The following is a 23,898-nucleotide window of genomic DNA, read 5'->3' on the forward strand; positions in this document are numbered from 1 at the left end:
CCTCTTTGGTGTCAGTTATTGAAGTGAATCCCTGGGAAGTCAGTGAATGTTTGACCTCAGATCGTTGTGATATCAAAAGCTGATTTTGAGAATGGATTCAAGAAGAACATATTTAAAACCCTGCTGCCAAGTCCCTTGTAGTTGTGCCGTTAAACCGTGAATGATTCCAGTCCTTGAAGGACTGAAAAACCACAAATTACTACTGATGCCCCACACAGTACATGGCATCTATCTGAACATCCTGATGATGAAAAGGTATACACAGAGTTCTACATAGTTCAACACAAATACAGTGATAAGATGTACCTATACCCAGAGTTACTAGAAGTCAGTGACTTCTCAATTTGATCTTCAGCCATTTTTGTCCGATACACCACCCCCCCCATATCTTCCCTGAAGCCTTCCCTCCTCTCTCTAACCCCCCCCATATCTTCCCTGAAGCCTTCCCTCCTCTCTCTAACCTGAAGCCTTCCCTCCTCTCTCTAACCCCCCCATATCTTCCCTGAAGCCTTCCCTCCTCTCTCTAACCCCCCACATCTTCCCTGAAGCCTTCCCTCCTCTCTACCCCCCCCACATCTTCCCTGAAGCCTTCCCTCCTCTCTACCCCCCCATCTTCCCTGAGCCTTCCCTCCTCTCTAACCCCCCCCATATCTTCCCTGAAGCCTTCCCTCCTCTCTCTAACCCCCCCATATCTTCCCTCCTCTCTCTAACCCGTCCTTCTCTCCTCCCAACAGCAAATATTAACAAAGCATCTAAGAGTAGGATTGCTGATCCAGGATCAGGTCTTCCCTTTTTTTAGTCATGATTTAAGAAGGCAAAAAATGATCCTAGATCAGCATTTCTGCTCTGAGACGCTGTGTGGATATGGGCCCTTGCCTCCAGACGTCGCTGAGGTTCTCATACGGGTCTCCTGTCATCTGCCGGTATGAAGTAAGGGTTCTCGTGGCCCTGCACCAGGTAGGAGTAGCGAGACGGGTTCTTCCCCTTGAACGTGTTCATGCTGTCTGAGGTCAGGTCATACGACCCGGTCTGAAACATTTGACAGGTGGGAATGTCAGAGATCGTGCTAGACGCACGCACACACACACACACACACACACATACATACATACATACATACATACATACATACATACATACATGAAATGAAGATGTCAAAACTGAGCCTTCATGAACGTATATGATGAACTATTGAAACCCGATAAGAGTTACTTTCCTCCTAAACCAAATGGTGGATCACATAAGGTACTGGAAGCTATTGACTGTGTTCATGAATCAAGCGTTCATGAAGTTTCGGTCTTTCCCATCACCAGGTCAAAGGACAGGGTAGATTTAGTCAAATCATCAGCAGAGGTTGTAGGGGCTTAGTAAGGAGAGGGAAAGCAAAGCATTACTAGACTTAGAACCTTACCTTCTTCCCCCGTTTAGGCAGGATGTGGAATCCCTAAAGCAACACACCGGGAGTCAGGCAAGGAAGGGAGGGAGCACATACATGCTAACTAACTAGCAAACATAAACACTAGCAAACATTAACTCTCCACTACGACAAGTACAGTTATGTCACAAAAAAAGTAAATCAAATATTACATACGATTTTGGCGTGTAATATAGGAGTTAAATAACAAGGAGCAACACAGCATTTAAGGAGACAATCTCAAAACTCCTTAAATATGTTACACAAGACAGAGAAGGTCTTTGAGTTAGCCCATTAGGTTTCCAGAGGACAACAGCAGGGAGAGGAAAGCAGACAGGACAATTACAATTTGGGGCAATGTACAAGCAGGAGGTGTATCTTGTAGTAAGTCTCCATGTGGTCAGAAGAACACAGGCTTAATCACAAGTGACTCACCGCTCCGTTGGTGTGGGGCTTCATGTCGACCAGGTGGTGTGTGCTGCCCCCTTCGGTCATCTCCATGGGGGCTGAAGCCCAGTTGGTGCTGGCCCGGGGGATCGGGGTGATGCCCTGGGTGGTGGACCAGGGGCCCTGGAAGTCCTCCACAGGGTACGGGCTGCTGAACTCTGCTGAAGGCTTCTTCACTGACTGCGACCGGTACCTCCGAGACACACAGATAGGACCATGTAAATGCACAGCCCTATATCGGTAAGATTCTCTGAGGATACACTCTGGTGAGAGAAATAACGTCAATATTTTGTAGGGTCGGTGTAGAGCCAGGGGTGCAGCTAAGACTTGACAGAGTAATGGTTAGAGGAGGGTGGGAGGCCTTTGATGAGGGGCAGTGTGAATGGAGGTTAGGGCTTGAGAGGAGAGGAGAGGAGAGGAAGGGAGGGGACTGAGAGGAGGGAGAGGAGAGGAGAGAAGGTAGAGGAGAGAAGGGAGAGGGGAGAAAGGACAGGAGAGGAGAGAAGGGAGGGGACTGAGAGGAGAGGAGGGAGAGGAGAGAAGGGAGAGGGGAGAAAGGACAGGAGAGGAGAGGAAGGGAGGGGACTGAGAGGAGGGAGAGGAGAGGAGAGAAGGTAGAGGAGAGAAGGGAGAGGGGAGAAAGGACAGGAGAGGAGAGAAGGGAGGGGACTGAGAGGAGAGGAGGGAGAGGAGAGAAGGGAGAGGGGAGAAAGGACAGGAGAGGAGAGAAGGGAGGGGACTGAGGAGGGAGAGGAGAGGAGGTAGAGGAGAGGAGAGAAGGGAGGGGACTGAGAGGAGAGGAGGGAGATGAGAGAAGGTAGAGGAGAGAAGGGAGAAGGGAGAGGGGAGAAAGGACAGGAGAGGAGAGAAGGGAGGGGACTGAGGGGAGAGGAGGGAGAGGAGAGAAGGTAGAGGAGAGAAGGGAGAGGGGAGAAAGGACAGGAGAGGAGAGAAGGGAGGGGACTGAGAGGAGGGAGAGGAGAGGAGGTAGAGGAGAGAAATGACAGGAGAGGAGAGAAGGGAGAGGACTGAGAGGAGAGGAGGGAGAGGAGAGAAGGTAGAGGAGAAAAGGGAGAGGGGAGAAAGGACGTGAGAGGACTGAGAGGAGAGGAGGGAGAGAAGAGAAGGTAGAGGAGAAAAGGGAGAGGGGAGAAAGGACAGGAGAGGAGAGAAGGGAGAGGACTGAGAGGAGAGGAGGGAGAGGAGAGAAGGTAGAGGAGAGAAGGGAGGGGAGAGAGGGCAGAGGAGGGAGAGAAGGGAGAGGACTGAGAGGAGAGGAGGGAGAGGACTGAGAGGAGAGAAGGGATAGGAGAGAAAGGAGAGAAGGGATAGGAAAGAAGGGAGAGGAAAGGAGAGAAGGGAGAGGAAAGAAGGGAGAGGAAAGGAGAGAAGGGAGAGGAGGGAAAGGAGAGAAGGGAGAGGAGGGAAAGGAGAGAAGGGATAGGAGGGAAAGGAGAGAAGGGATAGGAGGGAAAGGAGAGAAGGGATAGGAGAGAAGGGAGAGGAGAGAAGGGAGAGGAAAGGAGAGAAGGGAGAGGAAAGGAGAGAAGGGAGAGGGAGAAAGGAGAGAAGGGAAAGGAGAGAAGGGAGAGGAGGGAAAGGAGAGAAGGGAAAGGAGAGAAGGGAGAGGAGGGAAAGGAGAGAAGGGAAAGGAGAGAAGGGAAAGGAGAGAAGGGAGAGAAGGGAAAGGAAAGGAGAGAAGGGAGAGAAGGGAAAGGAGAGAAGGGAAAGGGAGAGAAGGGAGGAGAGAAGGAGAGGAGGGAAAGGAGAGAAGGGAGAGAAGGGAGAGAAGGGAGAGAAGGGAGAGAAAAGGAGAGAAGGGAAAGGAGAGAAGGGAAAGGAGAGAAGGGAAAGGAGAGAAGGGAGGAGGGAAAGGAGAGAAGGGAAGGAGGGAAAGGAGAGAAGGGAAAGGAGAGAAGGGAAAGGAGAGAAGGGAAAGGAGAGAAGGAAAAGGAGAGAAGGGAAAGGAGAGAAGGGAGAGGAGGGAAAGGAGAGAAGGGAGGGAAAAGGAGAGAAGGGAAAGGAGAGAGAGAAGGGAGAGGAGGGAAAGGAGAGAAGGGAGAGGAGGGAAAGGAGAGAAGGGAGAGGAGGGAAGGAGAGAAGGGAAAGGAGAGAAGGGAAAGGAGAGAAGGGAGAGGAGGGAAAGGAGAGAAGGGAAAGGAGGGAAAGGAGAGAAGGGATAGGAGGGAAAGGATAGAAGGGAGAGGAGAGAAGGAACAGGAGAGAAGGAACAGGAGAGAAGGAACAGGAGAGGGGAGAGGAGAGGAGAAGAGAGAAGGGAGAGGAGTGGAGGGTGTTATATTCTTACCAGCAGCAATATGCAAACAAGGCCAGCAGCATGATGAGAAGGACTCCCCCCAGTACACAGGCGATGACCACCACTGCCAACAGAGCCGCTACACAGAGAGAGATACACTTCAGATAACCGGGAAATACCAACACCATACTAACTTTTATCAAATCTCTGGACCCATTTGGTTAGGAAAGAGGAGCTTTAGTGCAACATACAGTCAGTGCAGTTGAATCCAGCGTAGCCAAACGGGCATCTGGAATAGAACAATAATAGCAAACATGATACACATTTCATATCTAACCACAATACATTGTCTTAGGTGAGTTGTTCCTTGTGCAATTACACAGTGAGGGCACAAGGGGGCGCTAGTAGCTATCTACTTGGTGCTATCTACAATGCTTTAATGCAATATCAAAAGGGGATCTCTGCCTGTCTCAACCAAACAAAAATATATTAAATTAAAATACTCACGGCACACATGTGTCTCCCTCTGACCTTTGACCACTGGGACAGGCTATGGAGAAAGAGGAAACATAGGTGAGAGGCAGCCATTGAATTACATACAGAACCATGAATTATCGGATCTCTATGGAGACAGTGATGTCACAGTTTCACAGAGAGGAACTAACATGGGAACACTGTGATCTTAACAGCCACTCTGTGTACTGTAGCTCTGCTATCACAGAAGAGACCAGGTGAAGCTCACCAATGTTTGCTCAATACATTTGCACAATAAACCACATAATAAACCCTTGCTTCTAAGAGAAGTTAATATATGTTGTAACATCAGTGCGGACAATTTTAGATTTGAGGAACAGCCTACACAGTATGTGTAGTTTAACAAGGCGCTGTGGGGAGCAGAGTCATCTATGTTTAGTAGTTCTCCCTATCCCATAACTTCCCCACTGGACAAAACTAATCCAGCCCCTGGCTCGGCAGATAGCGACCATGATTCTTCAACTGGTTTCCAGGGCAACGACCCCTTTGCAGACAAATACATTAAAGAGACATAGTGTTTTCTCTCTCTCTCTCTCTCTCTCTCTCTCTCAAAGCAAGTGAACTAGGGAATCAACAAAAGTGAAATAAACAATACAAATGTACAGTAAACATTACACTCACAAAAGTTCCAAAAGAATGAAGATATTACATATGCCATATTATGTGCAAATAGTTAAAGTACAAAAGGGAAAATAAATACACATACATATGGGTTGTGTTTGTTCTTCACTGGTTGCCCTTTTCTTGTGGCAACAGGTCACACATCTTTACATTTTCCTGCTGTGATGGCACACTGTGGTATTTCACCCAGTAGATATGGGACTTTATCAACATTTGGTTTGTTTGTGAATTCATTGTGTATCTGTGTATTCTGAGGGAAATATGTGTCTCTAATATGGTCATACATTTGGCAAGAGGTTAGGAAGTGCAACTCAGTTTCCACCTCATTTTGTGGGCAGTGTGTCCATAGCCTGTCTTCTCTTGAGACACCTTTTCCCAATAGCAAGGCTATGCTCACTGAGTCTATACATAGTCAAAGCTTTCCTTAATATTGGGTCAGTCACAGTGGTCAGGTATTCTGCCACAGTGTACTCTCTGATAAGGGCCAAATAGTTTGCTCTAGTTTGCTCTGTTTAAAATATATAGATATATTTCCAGTGTGTCAAGAAATTATCTTTTAGTTTTCTCATGATTTGTTTGGGTCTAATTGTGTTGCTGTCCTGGCACTCTGTGGGGTCTGTTTGTGTTCTCTCTCTCTCTCTCAATTCAATTCAAGGGCTTTATTGGGCCAAACATGTTAACATTACCGAAGCAAGTGAACTAGATAATAAATAAAAGTGAATTAAACAATAAAAATCTCTCTATTTCTCACACACACACACACACACACACACACACACACACACACACACACACACACACACACACACACACACACACACGTATTTAAATGAACGCCTATGCATTCTTTTGACGGCAACATTCCCATTTTCCTCACACTGAAGCTACGCCAAGTGTACTTGACCTTGCTCTGAGTCGGTCTGTGTCTGTCTGTGTCTCCTTTAATCTTTCCCCTCTATCAAATGGAATGTGTTCAGCAGCTCCATTATACAGTAGCTAAGCTGTTATCATGTGTCTTGTGTAACATTTCAATGCACTCAGTGCGCACAACCACAAAGACTCCACCAAAACACATGATCACCGACTCCTATCGTGAATGACCTTTCAATGAGCATGGAACCATTGGAGACAGGTTTGTACTCACCTGTGCAGCTTTGGTTTGAGTAGAAGCTGTTGATGTAGCCAGCCTTACAGGAGCATCTGGTCACTCCATCTTCTTTGTACTCACACGTGGTAGAGCGGACATCACACGGTTGGGGGGCCTGATCACATAGGTCAGTGGCTGGGAAAAGGATAGGGACACACCCGTCAGGATAGGGACACTATGTAACGGTACTCCATGTTTTATGGGACTTTTTAATAGCTACAGAGTAGGAGAATGTCAGTATTTCTGTCTACTGTTGATTGACATGACATTCTCCTCTGGTATAATAAAGTACTTATCTATCTATTATTTTCTATGAATAGAACGTCTGGTTAAAGCTCTCAGGTAGTAAGAATCTCCTTCTACACAGGTTGAAGAAGTAATGCACAGTGCCCACCGGTAAATGCAGCTCTTTCCAGTATAGTCCCACAGGTCGTGCCACAGGCTTGTATGGCTTTCTCTATAGCGCCATTGGTCGAAGTCTGGGTGGCACTGGAGCCTAGTTTAAACACGTTGTTCACGGTCGCGATCACACTGCCTTGCCTGTAGGGTCACAAAGACCATACGTAATCACCATTTACAAGCCAGCTGTGGTCTATGGTCTATGGTCAAACCAATGTCCTGGTCATCACAACAAATCCCACTGGGCACACACTGGTTGAATCAACGTTGTTTCCACGTTATCACAATGAAAGTACGCTGAACCAACGTGGAAAAGTTGTTGACATTACACCAGTGGGATATACATTGGATAACAACCAATCTTGACAATGTAGCGTAGAGAATCTCACCTAAGCAGCACCACGTCAGTTTGGCTGTATCCAGACTCGTTTTCCAAGACTCTTCTCAGCTAAAAAGAAGATAAGAGAGGATTATTGTCCCACTTTGTAGCTCTGAGAGGACAACACACTAACTACTGGGCTTTATGACGCAGGGACCTACTGCCTCTGAGATCCTGGCTGCTGTTTGCTGAAATATGACTGATGACCGGTTGCTCATTTCATCCTGAAATGCCTGGTTGAGATGCAGGTCTCCAGAGAAGACTTGGGCTGAAAATTAAGGGGGGAAAAAGGAGTCGTCATCAATACTAATATTTTCATCATCATCACCCCCACCGCCACCATCCACATCATCCTCAGCATCAGCACCATCATTGTCTTCATTATAACACCAACAACTAGCACTGACCTTGTACACAGCGGCCCTCTAAGAGGAAGGTCCCAGACACACACTGGCAGGTGCCATTGAGACAGATGCTATCATACGGACAGGGAGTGGAGGGACACAATATGGAGATGGGTGGAGGCAGGGGTGTGGTAGCAGTGATGGCTGACTCTGGCTGGGTGGTGATTCCACTGGTAGGGGAGGTGGAGGTGTGGAAAGGAGGAAGTGGGCTCTCACTAGTTTTGCTAGTTGGTTGTTCAGAGGTTTCTGTGGTAAAAAAAAAGAAGGAAAGAAGACAAAACAATTATGAAATTAGAAAGGAAGTTTCAACATTGATTAACATCTCACAGTGAAGATAATATCTTTGTTTTTAATCAGTTTGCTGCATTATATGTAGTCCTCCTTCAGACACAATCATGTTTACAACATCAGACACGGACAATTCAATTTTAAAACATACCTCCTGTAGGTGTGATGGTGGGTGAGGTGGCAGGGGTGGTGGTGGAGGTGTCTATGGGGGCCTCAGTGCTGCTGCCTGGGGTTTGGGTTGAGCCTGGAGAGGGTGGGCTGGAGGAAGAGCCGGAGGTGGGGGGCAAGGCTGGAGTGTCAGCTATGGTTGTAGAATCGGTAGGCCCCTGTGTTCCAGTGGTTTTGTCTGTATGAGGGCTCCCTGTAATGGTAGCTGTGGGGGTTGAGGACGTGGCGCCATCGGTCACTGGGAGAGAGGTCTCAGGGCCCTTTGTAGTGGGGACCTGGGAGCCCTCTGTATTGGCAGTGGTCGAGGTAGAGGGCGAGGTACTATGTGATACTGGGAGAGAGATCTCAGGGCCCTTTGTAGTGGAGGAGGGGCGTGTTGAAGACAGGGTACCACCCTCTGTTACTGGGAGAGAGGTCTCAGGGCCCTTTGTAGTGGAGGATGGGCGTGTTGAAGACAGGGTAACACCCTCTGTTACTGGGAGAGAGGTCTCAGGGCCCTTTGTAGTGGAGGAGGGGCGTGTTGAAGACAGGGTACCACCCTCTGTTACTGGGAGAGAGGTCTCAGGGCCCTTTGTAGTGGAGGAGGGGCGTGAAGACAGAGAGGTCTGACCAGTTGGTGGGATGGTGGACTTTGTGATCCCTGTACCTGTGGTCTCACTGTCTTTGGTACCTGTATTTGTGGTAGCTGTATTGATAGCTGTTGTTTCATGTGTGCCTGGCTCTTTGGTACTGCTGGTTGGGACAATGTCTGGAGTTGTGTTTGAGGTACGGCCTGTTTCCGTGGTGACAGAGGAGGCTCCGGCATGTTCCGTGGTAGACGGAGAGACCCCTCTGCTAAGGGCAGGTGTGGTGGTGGGTGTTGTCATGCCACTGTCTGTAGATTGACTGTCTTTTTCTGTCGACTCAGGGGACGTGACAGTGTACGCTGAGGTCTTGTGGGAGGAAGTCATCTCTGCTGTGCTGACGGACAGGATAGTTCTTGTTTCTGTCGCAGTGGTGCCGACTGCTCCTGTAGACTCTGTCGTATCAGAAGTGGAGGTCAGGTCTGTCGAAGTAGAGACCTCTTTAGTTTTAGAGAAAGCTGCTGTTGTCGGTAAGGTGCCATCAGTGCCAGGGTGGACAGTTGAGGGGTCCTGGGTGGTGGTGGCTCGGTCTGTGGTGGCGGAGTTGGGTTCAGTGGAGACTGGGGTCGTTGTTGATAAGAGGGTGGTGGATCTATCTCCTGGGGTCATGGATGTATCTGTGGGCCCAGGACTGTCGTGTGTGCCAGGAGTCTGGGTGTTGGACTCCCCCCCTAAAGAAAAAGACAACACTACAAACATACAGTAAGTCATGAGCTCAGCTTCATGTGCCCCAAACACACTTTGCAAAACACCCCAAACCTGCAATACCGAAACAGACCTGTTATGTTAAGGTCAAAGGTTAGGGAGTCAAAGCCTGTGGTCTTAACCAGTAGTCTTAAACCTTGGCCAGTTACTCCTCTGGTGTGCATGTTCCCCCCTATAATCAGGGATGACTGAGACTGATGGGTGAATTTAACTACCAGGTAGAAACAGAATATCTGAGGTGTTTGGGCCCTCCAGAAAATAAATGGAATGGCCCTGGTTGACAGCATGCGTTCCAATACCACTTGGGCGATCTGCAAAAGCACAGGAATCTAAACAGCAAAAGTGTTCCGTGTTTGAGCCCCGTGATGAAAACTCATTGTGGCATTTGCTTTAGCTTTCCCTGAGCTCACCATTCCGGTTGTGTCACAGAGACGTACAAAGGTGCATCGCGTCATAAGCGTGACAAAAGACAAGTACGCTGTCGTCCGCTTGCTGACGTACCTCGAACGCCACTCACTGCATCACGTAATGTCAGTGTGGTGTCTAGTCAAGTTTATTACCAGTCTCTTCAAAGAGGACTCGGCGTCACATTGATCTTAGCGTTTTGTGGTGATGCCTGTCCACGGTGCTGTTAAAACCCAATCTGCTCTGGTCTCTATGTGTTTGGCAGCTTCACAGCAGCTTGAGGAGCAGCACACCCAGCAGGAGGCCTTTGATAGAATACTGCCTCGGCCTGTTTACCCCGAGCCGCGGAGCTGGGTCCTCATCTGTATGCGTTGACTGAATACGCTCAACCTTTCTATTTCCTCCTCCAGCTAGAGCAGAGAGGGAACACACGCACAACAGGGGACCCATCCCAAATGCCACCTTATTCCCTACATAGTGCACTACTTTTGGCTCTGGTTAATATAGGGTGCCATTTGGGATGCGACTTAGGCAGATGGCAGATGGCAAGCCCTGCGTTGCTCCTACCGTACCAGGCAGCAGAGATGCAGGAGGAAGTAGGGGGGGAAACAAAGACTAATATCTGATTCTGTGTGTGATTCAATTATTTTCCAGGAACACACAGTACACGCCAGAGTGTACATTGCCTCGTGTGACCTAACGGCTCTGTCGCATGGTAACCAAAACCCATTTACAGATGAAAAATGACCAAAGAGCACACACACACCTGTCAAGGCCGAACTTAATGGCCATCCGTATTTGAGATAGAGAACACACTTGTATCCATACAGACTCTTTCACCACATACAAACACACACAGACACACACCCCTTTACCCACACATACGGTATGAGGGAGTGGATTACATACGGTATGAGGGAGTGGATTGAATAAATACAGAGTTATCTGATATGATGGGTGGTGGACTGAGAGAAAGGCTTTTATGATCACAGCTGACGTAATATAGATTTTATTGGTTATGATGATAACAAGGCGAGGTGACCGAAACCAGAAAACGTCTCCCGAAACTAGAACAGTGTGGGACCAATGACGCAAAACAGAGATGCAGTTAACAGTACTGTATCAATCTGTTAGTAGCTTGTGTACATTAACAATGAAAGAAGATAGCCCCAAGGGTTTTAGTTGATTCCGAGAGACTAAACCCAACAAAGACTAATGAGAAAACACTAGATTTAATTATCCCCTTTTACTCACAGTGCAAGACACAAGAAGTCAACCGTATGTTCTTATAATGAGATTTCTGTCAGTTATGCCCATCCCTCTATCTTTCTATGATTTTTTTTATTACCTTTATTTAACTATGCAAGTCAGTTAAGAACAACTTCTTATTTTCAATGACGGCCTAGGAACAGTGGGTTAACTGCCTTGTTCAGGGGCAGAACGACAGATTTGTACCTTGTCGGCTGGGGGGATTCGAACTTGCAACCTTTTGGTTACTAGCCCAATGCTCCACCCTTCCGCCACGATGTTGATATGAAGACATAGCTATGAGTAAGAGCCTTCCCCCTTCATACTGTACATTCTGGGTGTATCACCACAGTGTGTCACAGTACACTTTTATCTCTTGGTAACCAAATTAAAACATTCTGCCCATTGGTTAGATTCCTTCGCATAGATTTGCCAGTGGGCCTTGGCGATGCAGACATGCCTGACAGAATGTGTTGTCTTCAGACCAGCGTCTTAGCAGAAACCGGATAAATACACAATAATGAAGCCTAGCAATGTGGTTGCTAACTAAAACCTGGAAACCTAATCTATGGTCCATTGTACTGGAACAAAAAAAAAAACACACAGATTCCAAACATAAGAAATGTCCCTGGCAACCTGAACAAAGAGCGGGCTGAGCATAGATCATCCAGTGTGATCCTGGACAAGGCAGGCCAATAGTCTACTTATCAAAAATTACCAATGCCAAGCGCAAACATTTACAGTAGTGTAATGTGTAAATGGGTGTTAAAGCAGATGGTGGTGACAGAAATCAGGCCCTGCCCCACAACACAACTACTGGGAAGTCAAAGCCTAATTTAGCATCTACATACAGTAGGCAATAGCCCACTACTTCCTGCTATTCTCCATCCAACACACAGACCTTTCCCTCCATCAGGCCCATTGGTAGCTCTGAGGTGTCGGTTAAATGCCACTTGATTTTGCACCCTCTAAGTCAGCCTTTCTTAAAGTTGGGGTCGCGACCCAAAGTGGGTGGAATTGCAGGGAATTAGCTGTAAAACTTAAATGTTTTTCTCTCTGCCCCATTGCAAAATGAGCAGAATTGTATGAAATGTTTTAGAAAATTGCTAAATGTCCTCTCCGCCCCATGGCATGATTCGTAGAATTGCAGAAAACATGCTTTAAAACAGTTCAATTCTCTCTATGCCCCATGGCAACATTTGAAATGACTGATCACGAAATGTCTAATTTGGGTTCCAGGCTGGAAAAGTTTAAGAACCCCTGTTCTAAGTCATGAGCTACAAACATCTTGTCATGGCCAGGGTGTGACTAGGGTGGGCATTCTATGTTCAGTTTCTATGTTCTGTATTTCTTTGTTGTTTGGCGCGTGTGGTTCTCAATCAGAGGCAGCTGTCTACCGTTGTCTCTGATTGAGAACCATACTTAGGTAGCTTTTTCCCCACATGGGTTTTGTGGGTAGTTGTTTTCTGTTTTGTGTGTCTGCACCAGATAGAGCTGTTTCGGTTTTGTCGTTTTGATCATTTCTGTTCTAGTGTTCCTATAAAAATCATGGACACGTCGCTGCACCTTGGTCCTCACCTTCTTCCACCAACAACCGTTACACATCTGTTGTGACACGAGGTGAGTTGATAACTATTGAGAACAGTTGAGAATAGACTGTATGTCAACTCAACAACAAACCGATATCAAAATTATACTGGATATAAAATCAAGACTACGCACTATACAACGTTTTCTAAAAACACCAATAGTAAATCTAGCCACATCCCCCAATACTGCTGCCATGCAAACAGCCACCATGATATCCAAGGCACCAGAGTGGAAACTGAGGGAGAGGTGAGTATCGGCTGGTGAGTTAAAGCAAAGACAGTTATCTGATCACTTCTCTCTCTCAGCACTGCAACAATGACAAAACTACAACACAATGGTGTGTGTGTGTGTTTGTGGTTGTGCGTGCGTGTTTGTGATGACCTTTCCACAGTTCCCCCACCCCTCTCATTAAAATGCTTCCGTCCTGGAAAAGTTTAACCTCACTTGAAATCACTGACGTCTCATTTAGATCCACATCAGACAGACTGGCTTGGATCACAGAGTCGGCTCTCTACGGCTGGAGTCATTCTGCTATATCCCGACACATTTTGTGCATGATGTGGGTATACCATACACCATGAGAGTGTGGCCATGTTGTAAAATTGAAGATCCCTTCCCAGACAGGTTGACATGAACATGAGTAGACATAGCTACTGGGGAGCCTTGACTTCATCCTAAAATACCTACCTGTTACTGGACTCAGGGGGAGGCTCCGGACCCCAGGCAAGAATATCACGCCTGACACACACTCGCATGCAAATATGCAGGCATGCACACACACACACACACACACAGGTTTTCATCAAATGCGCACACAGAGGCTATCCTGTGTCTTACAAAGTCATCCCTCGGTACAATCCTTCCACCACGGCTGATTTCAGAGTGTGTACAGTAATAGTCACATGTACAGGGTTGCAGGTGTGATTGCCGGGTTCAGTGAAATGTTAGGCTTTGAGTTCCAACATGCAGGACTAAGTGAAATAATGAAAACGGTCCTAAAAAAAAAATCAGAGTAGAAATAGCATTATATACATAAATGACAACTTTGGCAGTGATGAATAAATACATGTACATTGGTATGGAGGCAGAGTAGACTGTTGAAGGGGTGGAATGACCACAGAGGGAGAAGCATGACCATAGAGGGGGACCAAGTGAAATAAAAATACAATACGAATTGTACTCAGTCATAATATACATATTAACAACTGCAACATTGATGCTTCTCTGTGTATTATTACTTCAGTATACACGTCATCGTAGTTTCATAAGCAACAAAACTAACCTGGTGCGGAATGAAACAACTCGCAAGGGGAAGTTCTGTGTGGGTTTGAAATATCCCTGATATCAGAGGGGGCTGGTGGGAGGAGCTATAGGAGGACGACTCATTGTAATAGCTGGAATGGACGGAATGGTATCAAATACATCAAACATACGGAGACCACATGTTAGACTGTTCCAGTAATTCCATTCCAGCCATTACAATGAGCCCTGTCCTCCTAGAGCTCCTCCCACCAGCCTCCTCTGACTGCTATTTCCTTAAGTTCCACTTTTTAACTTTTTTTTAACATTCTTAAACAGGACTGGCACGTAGTCCAACTACCACTCATTTGAATTTTTATCTTTACTAACATATTACCAGGAACTACTGCTAATGTTGAACAAAGCATATCAAACCAGAAGAGACACTGTACAGGTAGGGTACATTAGTGTAGATTATGTAAACGGTATATTGCAGGACAGTCAGAAGCCCTCTTTTAGGTATTAACCTAGTGTTACAGCCAGATAATCTCAGGAAGACACAATGAGAACGGGGTTAAATCAGACCACCCAGGGGTCAAAGGACACCTATAGAACTTCACCATATAGGGGACCACACACTCAGGAAGAGCTCATATTTTTTTGTAAAGTGTATTGAGACATGAAATGCACTGCAAATAAAACTTGACTTATAACATAGACAAAATGGTCCAGATTGGGTTGGACCAGATTCACATCAAGTCACTGCAACGGTGTATACATTAGTGTCATACAGTGTCACTCCCAGGGTCATACTGCATGTCACACACACAGTGAAGTAAACATCGACAGACTCACAAACAGAATAAAATAAGGCGACAGTCTGTCACCCAGCCACACCCTCAACCTCCCCTTCACACACAGGAAGAAACGGGAGCAGCATCGAGCAGAGGCTGAGGGACTCGCATGCCACCGCTAAGCAGTGTGGGAGTGTGTCCTTTGCCAGCTGTCAAAGTTCTGATGGCCACACTACAAATCACTGAGGGAGAGAGACAGAGAGACAGGGAGAGAGTAGAGGAGAGAGAGAGGGACAGAGAGACAGGGAGAGAGTAGAGGAGAGAGAGAGGGACAGAGAGACTCCACGCCGATGACGCTCATCTGTCATCCCAGCGCCACACTTCACAGGCTTTCTTTTCATGTGGCACAATGGTACTCCTGTGAACTGCCCCTTCATGAACTCAACCGACTGCCAGATAAACAATTACCTTGCTACCTGTTGCCCCCTCAACTCCAACCCCCACAGACTCTACTCGATAATGTACTTCAAGATAATATGTGTCCCAAATTGCATCCTATTCCCTACATAGTGCACTACTACAAATTACACCCTATTCCTTACATAGTGCACTCCCTGCATAGTGCCTCTGGTCAAAAGTAGTGCACTACACAGGGATTAAGGGTGTCATTTGGGACGTAATCCCAGTCTGGAGTCTGCAGATGACAGTGCTCGGGGAGGGAAGAAAGGGTTTAAATAGACAGGAGGAGTCATGGCGGTTCCGGAAACCTGCCTCCAGCAGACACTTTCAGTCACTTGGAGTTTCCACGGAAACATGCCCAGCTTACGGGTGGGGATTAGGGAAGTGCGTTCCTGAAATAGTTTTTATCACATCTACCAGCATTGTGAGAAACACAGACCTGATTACGGAATGCTCACGGAAAAATGGAGAAAGAGAAAGAAAGAAACAAAGAAAGAAAGAGAGAGAGAGAGAGAGAGAAAGAAATATGGGCCATCGGGTTAGTGACTGACCCCACAGAGACTGATAACGAAAGGATTTTCTAATTAGCGCCATCACAGTAATGTGACGTCCCTTCAGAGTTGATTCCTGTAGTCTAGTCTGTCTGTCCATGCAGTTCACTGTTTACAAATGCTAATAGGAATAACAGTTACTGACAGTGCTCACAAATGACATATCAAACACTAAATCGATAGGGGGTGTAATAGCATGTATAACATCTCAGAACCTAACATGCAAAATAACAACATGTACATGACATAGGACTAGTAATGTAGGAATTCAGTCCATGCTAATTAGAAGTCCCGAGTACAGGCCTCCGACCCGGCTAATGAGGTGGACATTTCTAACATACTGCTTTATGACCTGTAGGACCAATGCTTGTAGAGAATGTTCCCCTTCTTATATCAAATACACACACACACACACACACACACACACACAGTAGCAGCAAGCAGGTCAGTTTCCCCTGGTGTAGTGAGTCTCTCTCTGTCCTTTGGGCCGTGTCCATTTCTCTGTTACCACGGCTGCCACATCAAAGCAGGGCAGCCGACGCCAGTTCACCAGAGGTGACCGTATCTCACGGAGATGAGGAGCTTTCATTTTCACCTCTTCCAGACCAACCACTGCCATATCCCTGTGTCTGCTATTCTCTTTCAATCACTCTCTCCTCTCTCTCACTGAAGAGGTGCCTCATCCGGGTAATAGGCCTCCCTGAAAACCTCGTCCCTCGGATATGGGGGATATAAACCTTCTATTGAAGCGCCGTGTGTCTCCGTCCTTCTGCTCAGTCTGGCGTTTGTGAAGCCACTTTGGGTCCTTGAAAAGCGGTGTATAAGTACCATGCATTATTATTATTAAGGTTGCTGATGCCGCAGCACTCTCTCTCTGTGACAATGATCCCTCACATAGTAATACAAGCTGCTTGGGGGACAGATTCCTAATTAGTCTAATCAAGCTGAACATGTCCATGGTCAATGGAAGGAAAGAGACCGGTCCTATCTCCCTGCCTTCATCCAATATCATGAGGGTGAAGTCTACTTTGCATAGTTACTCATGGGAAAGTCACTTGTGACAGCGTATACAGCATCTAACACACTTATAAAATCAACAGGACAATAGACAGGCATTGTCATAAATGGGTAAAGCAGGTAGCCTGGCGGGTAGGAGCGTTGGGCCAGTAACCGAAAGGTTGCAGGGTTGAATCCCTGAGCTGACAAGGTAAAAAACTGTCGTTCTGCCCCTGGGCTAGACAGTTAACCCACTGTTCCCCGGGTGCCAACGATGTGGATGTCGATTAAGGCAGCCCTCCGCACCTCTCTGATTCAGAGAGGTTGGGTTAAATGAGGAATGAGGTATCCCCTTTCCCTAAAGATCTTGCATTATTTGTCTGTGAGATTACATCTAAGGAATTAACAGGTTTCCTAATTCCCGAAAGACAATTCCACACTGTTCTCAAATCAAAGTTTATTTATCGTGTACACATATTAGCAGATTCTAAAGCAGGCGCAGCTAAATGTTTTTGTTCCACGGTCCAACAGTGCAGTAAATGTCTAACAGTACAATACTAATACAGAATTATAAAGTGGGGGGTTAGAGCCCCGAATGCCGATTGGCTGACAGCCGTGGTATATCAGACCATATATCACGGGTATGACAACACATTAATTTGTACTGCTCTAATTACGCTGGTAAACAGTTTATAATAGTAATAAGGCACCTCGGGGGTTTGTAGTATATGGCCAATATAACACGGCTACGGGCTGTATTCAGGCACCCCGCGATGCGTTGTGTGTATGAACAGCCCTTAGCCGCGGTATATTGGCCATATACCACACCTCCTCGGGCGATATTGCTTAAATAACCGGGATACACCCAGGTTACGGGATGAGCAGAGGCTTGAATGTTGTTTCAGACAGGGCATGTTTGAGATTGCTCAATTTGTTCACAATGCCTGGAGGGGAAGGAGAAATGTCCTGTTTGGCTAGATGGTAGCTGTACTGGCCATCGTCTGCCTGGGGTAGGGCCTGCTTGACACACACACACACACACACACACATTACTCACAGGCACAAAGACACACACTGACAGAAGAAAGGCAGTTACACAGCTAGAGGGTCTTGTACTGATTTGTCAATACCGGGCCCCACAGCAGGACTCATCACTATGGGTGGCACGGAAGGACACACAGAGCACAGTCCTACTTTCTCTACTAGGGAAAGATCAGAAGATTTAAGTTGCAGTCATTGTTTATTCCCTTGTCTTTTTCTTCATCGTTACCTCAGTTGATTTATTTACATGCTTATCTCCCTTGGTCTCTCTCTCTCAGTGACCTCTCTACCTTCAGCTTGACCCGTGGCTTGCCCTAGTTGTAAGACTTAAGGGGAGGTGAGTTTGTGTGTCTACGTCCCCCTCCCTATATCCTATATCAGCACAGAGGGCTCGTCCAGCCTTGACTATCTGTAGGTAACAGATGGTTCCCTGGAGCAGCTAGCGCTCCTCGCTCACTGGGCCTCTGCTCTGAGCACATATCATATCCTATTAAAGCTCGGCCAGCACATGCTTTCCAATTACAGAGTGAGATTTACAGCCCCTAATCCAACTCAGCGAGAGGGAGGAAAGAGGAGGGGAGAGAGGTGATAAGATGAAAGACAAGATGGAAGAAAGAAAGAAGAAGCAAGAGTGTCAATGAAAAGGGGAGTGCAGGCAGCAAGAGAGAGAGATTGTGGGTAAAGGCTGGGCGGTATAGTGAGGAGAAAGGAGATACTACCAAACCAGTGTCACACTCACTGTACCCTATTTATCCTGACCTCGGCATAGTGACCACTCGTTGATATCTGGGCTTCATCACACTTAAAAGGGAGGACTGATGAATGTGTGTGTGTGTGTCTGCTCGCTCTGTCCGCCCCATCCATTACCTCCTGTATAGACCCTGCCTGCTCTGCACATATAATATCATGACTAACCACCAAACTATGAAGCTGCCGACATGAAGAATGTATGTGGTCAGAGAGGAAAGAGACAGGGTTAAGAAGGGGAGGAGAAGAGACACTGAACATGCTCTTTCTTATCGGGGACACATGCTGGACGATGTCGTCCATGGCGCCAGACTCAGAGGAAGAGGTGATCGACCCTCAGGAGGTCCTTCATGTGTATCATTTTACTACACACACACACACACACACACACACACACACACACACACACACACACACACACACACACACACACACACACACACACACACACACACACACACACACACACACACACACACACACACACACACACACACACACACACACACACACACCTCGTACAAGCCTCCTTCAGTTCAGAGCCTAGCTCTCTCCCTGAGTTACAGAGTCCTTAAACACATAACAAGTGATCGAACTATAAACACAGCCTGCAGGGACCAGTGTACCAGCAGGGACTGAGCCACATGACAGTGGCTCCTCTCAGGGCTCTGATGGTAACTTTTGACCAGAAATATGGCCTTCCCTATAGGGCAGGGATAGGCAACTTTGATGGGGGTGAGGGCCACAAAATCTGAACTCATCATGAGGCACTAGCCTTTTGGGGGCCCTAAGCGATTTTGCCATTGGGCGGAGAGAAGATTTTACAATGTTCTAAAAGTTTCATTCAATTCTACTCATTTTGCAAAGGAACGGTGAAACAAATGAGCAGTTTTATAGCTTATTTCCTGCAATTCTGCACATTTTGCCATAGGGGGAGAGAAATGTTTGCTGTTTTTTAATATGATATCTGAGTGAGAGTGACTAACAAAATCAATTGGGGTCCCCTGGTTGGAAATACGACCATGACATTTTTACCAATCTACATTTTTTTAGCTGACATTGGCTATTTGAGTGACTGTCAGTGACAGACATAACATAAGAGAAAAACTGCTGATGCACAAGCAAATTTCTAAATTGCACCTAGTGTGTTCTACTATTTTAACTCGCAACCGTACATTGAGATCCCGACTCGGGTCCTAAAAAATGTTATAATAATTGATCCGTGGGCCAAAAACAGCGGGCACGTGGGCTGCCAGTTCCCCATCCCTGCTATAGTTGGCAACGTGATGAAGCAACCCCATAGCAGCCCTAATTAAGAGACTGCGACCAATAGAATTAACTTCTGTATAAGGCAGCAAGGCTAAGGAGCAGCATGGCTGAGCCTATAGGCTCATTAAGATTCCACAGTACACTTCACCAGTGTTGCAGGCTAAAAGAGTATAGAAGAGAGAGTACAGAAAGAGCTACACTTCTTTGAATGGTTAAGATGTGTGTCACAACCTGCCAGAGAGCAGTGGAACGAATGACTCAGTCTTCAGTAAGTCTTGGCTTCTATTTGGAGAGTTTTGGGGAACCCCTTGCTAAGAGTCTAAGATAGCCACTAGTTTTTAAGTATTAGTACTGTACATATGAAAAGAGATCCATCAGAGCCTTAAATAATGTTTTCTTACCTTACATAATAATGGATAGAAAAACACTTACACTATATATACAAAAGTATGATGACACCCCTTCAAATTCCGCTATTTCAGCCACACCCGTTGATGACAGGTGTATAAAATCGAGCACACAGCCATGCAATCTTCATAGACAAACATTGGCCGTTGAATGGCCTTACTGAAGAGCTCAGTGACTTTCAACGTGGCACCATCATAGGATGCCACCTTTCCAACAAGTCAGTTTGACAAATGTCTGCCCTGCTAGAGCTGCCCCGGTCAACTGTAAGTGCTGTTGTTGTGAAGTGGAAACATCTAGGAGCAACAACGGCTGAGCCGCGAAGTGGTAGGCCACACAAGCTCACAGAACGGGACTGACGAGTGCTAAAGTGCATAGCACGTAACAATTGTTTGTCCTCGTTTGCAGCACTCACAACCGAATTTGAAACTGCCTCTGGAAGCAACGTCAGCACAAGAACTGTTCGTTGGGAGGTTCATGAAATGGGTTTCCATGGCCAAGCAGCCACACACAAGCCTAAGATCACAATGCCAATTGTCGGTTGATGTGGCGTAAAGCTCGCCGCCATTGGACTCTGGAGCAGTGGAAACACATTCTCTGGAGTTATGAATCACGCTTCACCATCTGGCATTCCGACAGACTAATCTGGGTTTGGCGGATGCCATGAAAATGCTACCTGTCCCAATGCATAGTGCCAACTGTAAAGTTTGGTGGAAGAGGAATGATGGTCTGGGGCTGTTTTTCATGGTTCGGTCTAGGTCCCTTAGTTCCAGCTACAGCATACAATGACATTCTAGACGATGCTGTGCTTCCAACTTTGTGGCAACAGTTTGGGGAAGGACCTTTCCTGTTTCAACATGACAATGCCCCTGGGCACAAAGCGAGGTCCATACAGAAATGGTTTGTCGAGATCGGTGTGGAAGTACTTGATTGGTCTGCACAGAACCCTGACCTCAACCCCATTGAACACATTTGGGCTGAATTGGAACACCGACTGAGAGCGAGGCCTAATTGCCCAACATCAGTGCCGGACCTCACTAATGCTCTTGTGGCTGAATGGAAGCAAGTCCCCGTAGCAATGTTCCTACATCTAGTGGAAAGCTTTCCCAGAAGAGTGACGGCTGTTATCGCAGCAAAGGGGGGACTAACTCTGTATTAATGCCCATGACTTTGTAATGAGATGTTTGACAAACAGGTGTCCACATACTTTTGGTCATGTAGTGTATTTGAAAATGTAGCTTAAGTGGATCTAGGGTAGGCTAGTGATGGTAAATATAGCCTAGTATGAGTCTATACACTGCATTACTATCCACTTGGCAGCTTTAATGTTATTACATCGTTATTCCAGTGACATTGCAAACTTATGGGAACAAAAATATAAACATAGCCTATTGCAATGCATAGGCAAAAATGGGCAACGTTTGGAGATGGATTTAAATACCCCACAGAGCTCTGGATTTTCCTTGTATATCCTACACGAAATGGCACCTGCTTTGAGAAGTGTATTTTGAACAATATTCCACCGAATGATCCATGCGTACATGGGCGTTTCAACAACAAGACATTATCCTAGAAAACATTTAAATCAAGCTTACCTGTGACAACAATCCATAGGAGGATGAAAAGTTGATGACAAAATAATGTCATGTTCACCCTGTGTATAACGGTTCGTCCGAGTTCAGATAATCAAGATGAAGAACAACAAGGTTTGTGCCCGGTAATGGTCTTGCTGGAGACGCAGTAATTTATTCCCTTCGTGCCTGACAGTGTCTGCCACAGGTGGGTCTCTCTTTGAGCCCGTTTAGAGGTCTCAGCAGTATTAAATGCTTAGTCCCTCCTCGTGGGCGGGCCCTGCTGCCTCCCTCCAACAAGCTCGGTCACTGACAGTCCCGAGTGTCCTCTCAGGACTCTCAGGGAAAGTAGATAAGGCAAGCGCGCCCAAGACCTAGGCCTGTGGTATTTTTGGCATTGTCTGATGGTGATTAATGTATTAATGCTTTTATATTACGGTATTTCAACTATTCAACCAACACTCACATTTGGCCAGTGTTGACAGTGTTGACTCCGATGCCTGCCACATTTTTCATACAGGACTTGTTTATACAAATGGACAATTAAGCTTTAATAAATACAAAATTGCATTTACGTCTTTAGCTATAACTGTAGGATAATGTTCCCGTTGGGGGGATTTTATGGCTGTATCTGATCAGATAACATGTCCATCACAACACGTGGCATTTGTTTGCTTCTAGCAATATCAACCCAATTCATCAACATGAATATGGTTCCTGGACCATGACATTTATAACTTTATGGTTTCAAATATATTTGAATTATCAGTTAAGGCTAAATGTTGAGTCATTCTAATATAGCCTACTGAAAGGACACGACACAAAAGGTGCTATCTAGAACCTAAAAGGGTTCTTCGAACTCATCAATTATTTTTGTTTTTTTCTGAGTGTACCTAACCTTTCTCTTATTTAATCAAATTAGCCTGAACTGTTCTTGCTCTGCGGGTTTTATTGATCTGAAGACGTCAGACATTTGACAGCACAAAAACTGTCTCAAAGGGTAATCTATTCATTAATACGCACATATTTGATCGCGACACCAAACTTTCAGTTGCATCAAGTGGTTATCTCTTATCGTCAGATATTTGAGTAGCGCCAAGGATAACATACCTGTAGGCTAGCCTATGCAGTGTCCCCACTAGATATCAACGACAGATACATCTTGCTTAATTAATGAAAGGCACTCGATGACAGGTATATCTGTCTGACAATGCCATTTTAATCGTTCCTTGGAGTTAAGTGATTATTACAAGTGAATTTAATTGAATTTAATGGATTTGATTGTTTGCGCTGGTGTTAGACAAAATAATCTCCAATCCATTGCCTAATCTCAAATCAAAATCACCAATTGGGCCATTTATACGCAGGCCTAGGCTAGCCTGCGTAAAAATCATATCCAGTCGACTAGTTTTTAAAAAACCTCTCAAATTCAACATAACGCTTGTGTTGTGTTTTATAATGAGCTGCACCCTGGTCTCATAGACTACACGTCAACGGGGTTTAGGCTTTACAGTGAGTCAAATCGTGGGCACGGTCAGAGTGAACAAGAGACATCGGCATGGCATGCCATGGTGCACTTGACTGGCGGGCCTTGGGGTAATTACGCACGCTTAGATATTCAAACAGATAAAGCAATATTGTGCAACACTCTTTGGTGTTTCTGTCACAGTCAGAGCCGGCAAGTATTATCACCGCGCGCATGTAAAGCAGCAATGGAATTCAGTCACTTGGGTGACCTGGCAGAGGTCATGGTTGGTATGAGGTAAACGCATCCAGGTTGATGATACTTCGTGCTTGGAGCGAGATTAACTGTGAACTTCCGATACAGACAAATAGACTGCTGGCGTTTCTTTGGGATTCTCTCAGTTGCCATCAGTTTTCAGTTGTTTTCTCATCAGATTGTTGCATAATGGTGTTTTTTTTCTCTCCATTTGATAGCCTACAGGACTTGTTTTCGGATGTATGTTCCACTTCTATTTTCATTGGTGGTTTTATGCAAGCATTTGTCCAGTCAGAAGTTATATATTTTTTGTGATGAGTCAGCCTGGTCTCATTGACTAGAAGTAACATATTAAACACAAATACGAAATACAGAAATACCGAAAATTAGTATATGTTACATTTGGTATGGTTACATAAGACAGATGGTTACTTAAAGTGGAACTGACAGCATTTTAACCACTTTGCAGATATGACA

The 23,898-nt window shown here is 46.0% G+C and overlaps 1 protein-coding gene across 4 annotated transcripts; it reads right to left on the bottom strand.

Moving 5' to 3' along the window:
• Window positions 1-440: 440 nt before the first annotated feature.
• On the bottom strand, window positions 441-21,918 carry si:ch211-198m17.1 (mucin-5AC). Of its 4 annotated transcripts, XR_008136462.1 has the most exons (14): window positions 21,726-21,918; window positions 8,042-9,370; window positions 7,606-7,848; window positions 7,360-7,466; window positions 7,209-7,267; window positions 6,815-6,960; window positions 6,418-6,555; window positions 4,626-4,668; window positions 4,370-4,407; window positions 4,170-4,257; window positions 1,850-2,054; window positions 1,412-1,444; window positions 712-1,029; window positions 441-461 (listed from the first exon to the last, which is right to left on the bottom strand). XR_008136462.1 is itself a non-coding variant. In XM_052518664.1 (13 exons), exons 1-13 carry the CDS (start codon window positions 21,775-21,777, stop codon window positions 898-900), a joined length of 2,595 nt encoding a protein of 864 aa, XP_052374624.1. In that variant the 5' UTR covers window positions 21,778-21,918; the 3' UTR covers window positions 699-897. The 4 variants fall into 4 exon arrangements, 3 of the variants coding, with proteins under 3 accessions (XP_052374624.1, XP_052374623.1, XP_052374625.1); XM_052518664.1 differs by lacking the exon at window positions 441-461 and having other exon boundaries at window positions 699-1,029; window positions 8,042-9,352; XM_052518663.1 differs by lacking the exon at window positions 441-461 and having other exon boundaries at window positions 699-1,029.
• Window positions 21,919-23,898: the final 1,980 nt, after the last annotated feature.

The sequence above is a fragment of the Oncorhynchus keta genome, chromosome 5 (assembly GCF_023373465.1).
Source record: "Oncorhynchus keta strain PuntledgeMale-10-30-2019 chromosome 5, Oket_V2, whole genome shotgun sequence".
Taxonomy (NCBI): Eukaryota; Metazoa; Chordata; class Actinopteri; order Salmoniformes; family Salmonidae; genus Oncorhynchus; species Oncorhynchus keta.

Bases quoted from the DNA above. Each gene is read 5' to 3' on its own strand.
- si:ch211-198m17.1 (XM_052518663.1), bottom strand. From the start codon at position 21,777: ATGACATTATTTTGTCATCAACTTTTCATCCTCCTATGGATTGTTGTC. The intron at 7,467-7,605 runs GTCAGTGCTAGT...CTTAATTTTCAG, and splicing joins AGAGGGCCGCTGTGTACAAG to CCCAAGTCTTCTCTGGAGAC. The intron at 2,055-4,169 runs GTAAGAATATAA...TGTGTCTCGGAG, and splicing joins TTGTTTGCATATTGCTGCTG to GTACCGGTCGCAGTCAGTGA.